General features: G+C 40.2%; 1 protein-coding gene across 1 annotated transcript in view; it reads right to left on the bottom strand.

Moving 5' to 3' along the window:
- Nucleotides 1-2500, bottom strand: part of akap12b (A kinase (PRKA) anchor protein 12b) — a 75261-nt gene that overhangs the window by 38709 nt on the left and 34052 nt on the right. Inside the window, 1 exon segment of the mRNA XM_048249740.1 lies at nucleotides 1863-1956. Within this exon segment, the coding sequence (XP_048105697.1) occupies nucleotides 1863-1956 (94 nt within the window).

The following is a 2500-nucleotide window of genomic DNA, read 5'->3' as shown; positions in this document are numbered from 1 at the left end:
GTCTAGGTGGTCAAGCAGGTCTAGCAGGTCAACCGGTCACAGGGTGGTTTTGCTGGTCTAGCAGGTCACAGGGTGGTCAAACAAGCTGGTTAACTCATTGAGTGCCAAAAACGTAATATTATGTATTTCCTTCCCATGTGTTGAGTGCCAAAAACTTAATATTACGCTTTTTAGCTTTTTTTTTTTACTTAAACTAAACTCTAACACACCTTATATGTGATTTTGGGAACTCTGTGATGAATGGAAATGAAATATATGACGATCGAAAACTCATGAAAACGCACAATCTGGACATTTTATCTGACATTTTATCATAACGCTTTAGGTTTAATCAGTGACGATGCACGCCATCTCAAAACCAGGCCATTTTCGTGGGTCTATCACTAGGTGGCAGTCTCAGCCTGGTCTTGCTGATCACTTCCCCGAAAGTTTACAGGCAACACTTCATATTTCATGAAAGACGTTAGTATATCTCCATTTCTAGAAAAACAAAACAGGATTTTGATGAAAACTAGCCACCGTTTAGCTTGGGATTTCAGGAACAGAGGCGCAGTAGAAATACACGGTTTGCACTCCACTGAGAGCTTAAAGTCTCACCTTTAAACGTAGCCATTGTATGTGTTCATAGCTATAACACAGAATATGCTGTGGCTGTACAAAAATCATCAACAATGGTCTAGATTGCTGGCACTCTAGGACAAAGCTTCCGAAAACAGCCTGGCATTCAATGAGTTAACAAGATGGTCAACAAGCTGGTCAAACAGCAAACCACCTTAAGCTGGTCAGGCTGGTTTTTTCAGCAGAGGTGGTACATGAAAATGTCGCTAAAACTGTGGAGAATGCAATGCCACGTGAGTATGTCTGCATGTGTGTGTGTGTGTGTGTGTGTGGAGAATGCAATGCATTATGGGCGATGTGGAGGCACAAGCCGGCAGCAGAGCAAATGCTCGGGAGAGCGAGAGAGGAAAAAAGATGAAAAGGTGTTTTAAAATATCTAGAGCGCCCTCTCCAGGCTGTAGACGGTAATGTTTACTCCTTGGTTCTTGTCAGTCAGTATGAATTAACTTAACTCATTGAGTGCCAAAAACTTAATATTATGTTTTTCCTTCCCATGCGTTGAGTGCAAAAACGTAATATTAAGTTTTTAGCTTTTTTTAATTTTTAAACTAGACACTGACACACACCTTATATGTGATTTTGGGAACTGTGTGACGAATGGAAAATGAAATAGATGATGATCGAAACTCATGAAAACGACAATCTGGACATTTTATCTGGACATTAAATCTTAAAACTCTGCTTTTGATGGTTGCCACTTTGGGTTGAATCAGTGACATGCACGCCAGGTCAAACCAGGCCATTTTCGTGGGTTTATCACTAGGTGGCAGTCTCACCAGGTCTCGCTTATAGGGTCACTTCCCGAAACTTTACAGGCAACACTTCATATTTCATCAAAGACACTAAGACTTCCATTTCTAGAAATAAACAGGGATTTTGATGAAAACTAGCCACTGTTTAGCTTGGGATTTCTTAGGAACAGAGGCATGTAGAAATAAACGTTTGTACCCACTGAGAGCTTAAAGTCTCACTCTTCAAACAAGCCATAGTATGTGTCCATAGCTATAACATAGAATAGGCTGTGGCTCTACAAATATCGTCAACAATGATCAAGATTGCTGGCACTCTGGGCCAAAGCTTCCAAAAACAGCGCGGCATTCAATGAGTTAACAACATGTTCAATTATATATTGATATATAAGTCACACCTGACTATAAGTCGCAGGACCAGCCAAACTATGAAAAAAAGTGTGACTTAAAGTGTGACACACACACTCACACACATTCACACATACACACACTTACCCTCAGCAAGTGTGTTATCCTCTGAGTGGCTGATGACATCATCAGACTTTCTGCTCAGGCTGGAGATGGAGATCTGTCCATTGTTCTGTAGCACCTGCAGTACACACACACACACACACACACACCAGAGATGTATTCATACAGACAATTGGACTACACATGTTTGCTATGATCCTATGAAGTGGTCTTGTATTCATTTGTTTAGTATATATATATTTTTTTTGCTTTGCTATGATCCGATGAAGTGGTCTTGTATTCATTTGTTTTAGTATATATATATTTTTTTGCTTTGCTATGATCCTATGAAGTGTCTTGTATTCATTTGTTTAGTATATTTTTTTTTTGCCTTTCTTTATACAGTACAGAAACCTGCGTCTCCGTGGTAACCTGGACCCCATGCCATTGCACCCCCTGGAGCCGGACTTGTGCCACTGCGCCCCCTAATAAATAAAGTCACAATATCATCAGTTACAAAATCATCTCCTTCTCTCGCACGTGTCTTATGATATCATCTCCTTCCCTCGCACACGTATTAAGATATCATCTTCTTACGATATCATCTCCTTACGATATCATATCCTTTTGTCGCACGCTACATTGTGAATGTAGTGGAAGATATCAGCCAAATAGTGTCATGA

This window comes from Alosa alosa, chromosome 8 (assembly GCF_017589495.1).
Source record: "Alosa alosa isolate M-15738 ecotype Scorff River chromosome 8, AALO_Geno_1.1, whole genome shotgun sequence".
Taxonomy (NCBI): Eukaryota; Metazoa; Chordata; class Actinopteri; order Clupeiformes; family Clupeidae; genus Alosa; species Alosa alosa.
The sequence above is the reverse complement of the archived record's forward strand: the minus strand, read 5'-3'. Positions and strand labels throughout refer to the sequence as shown.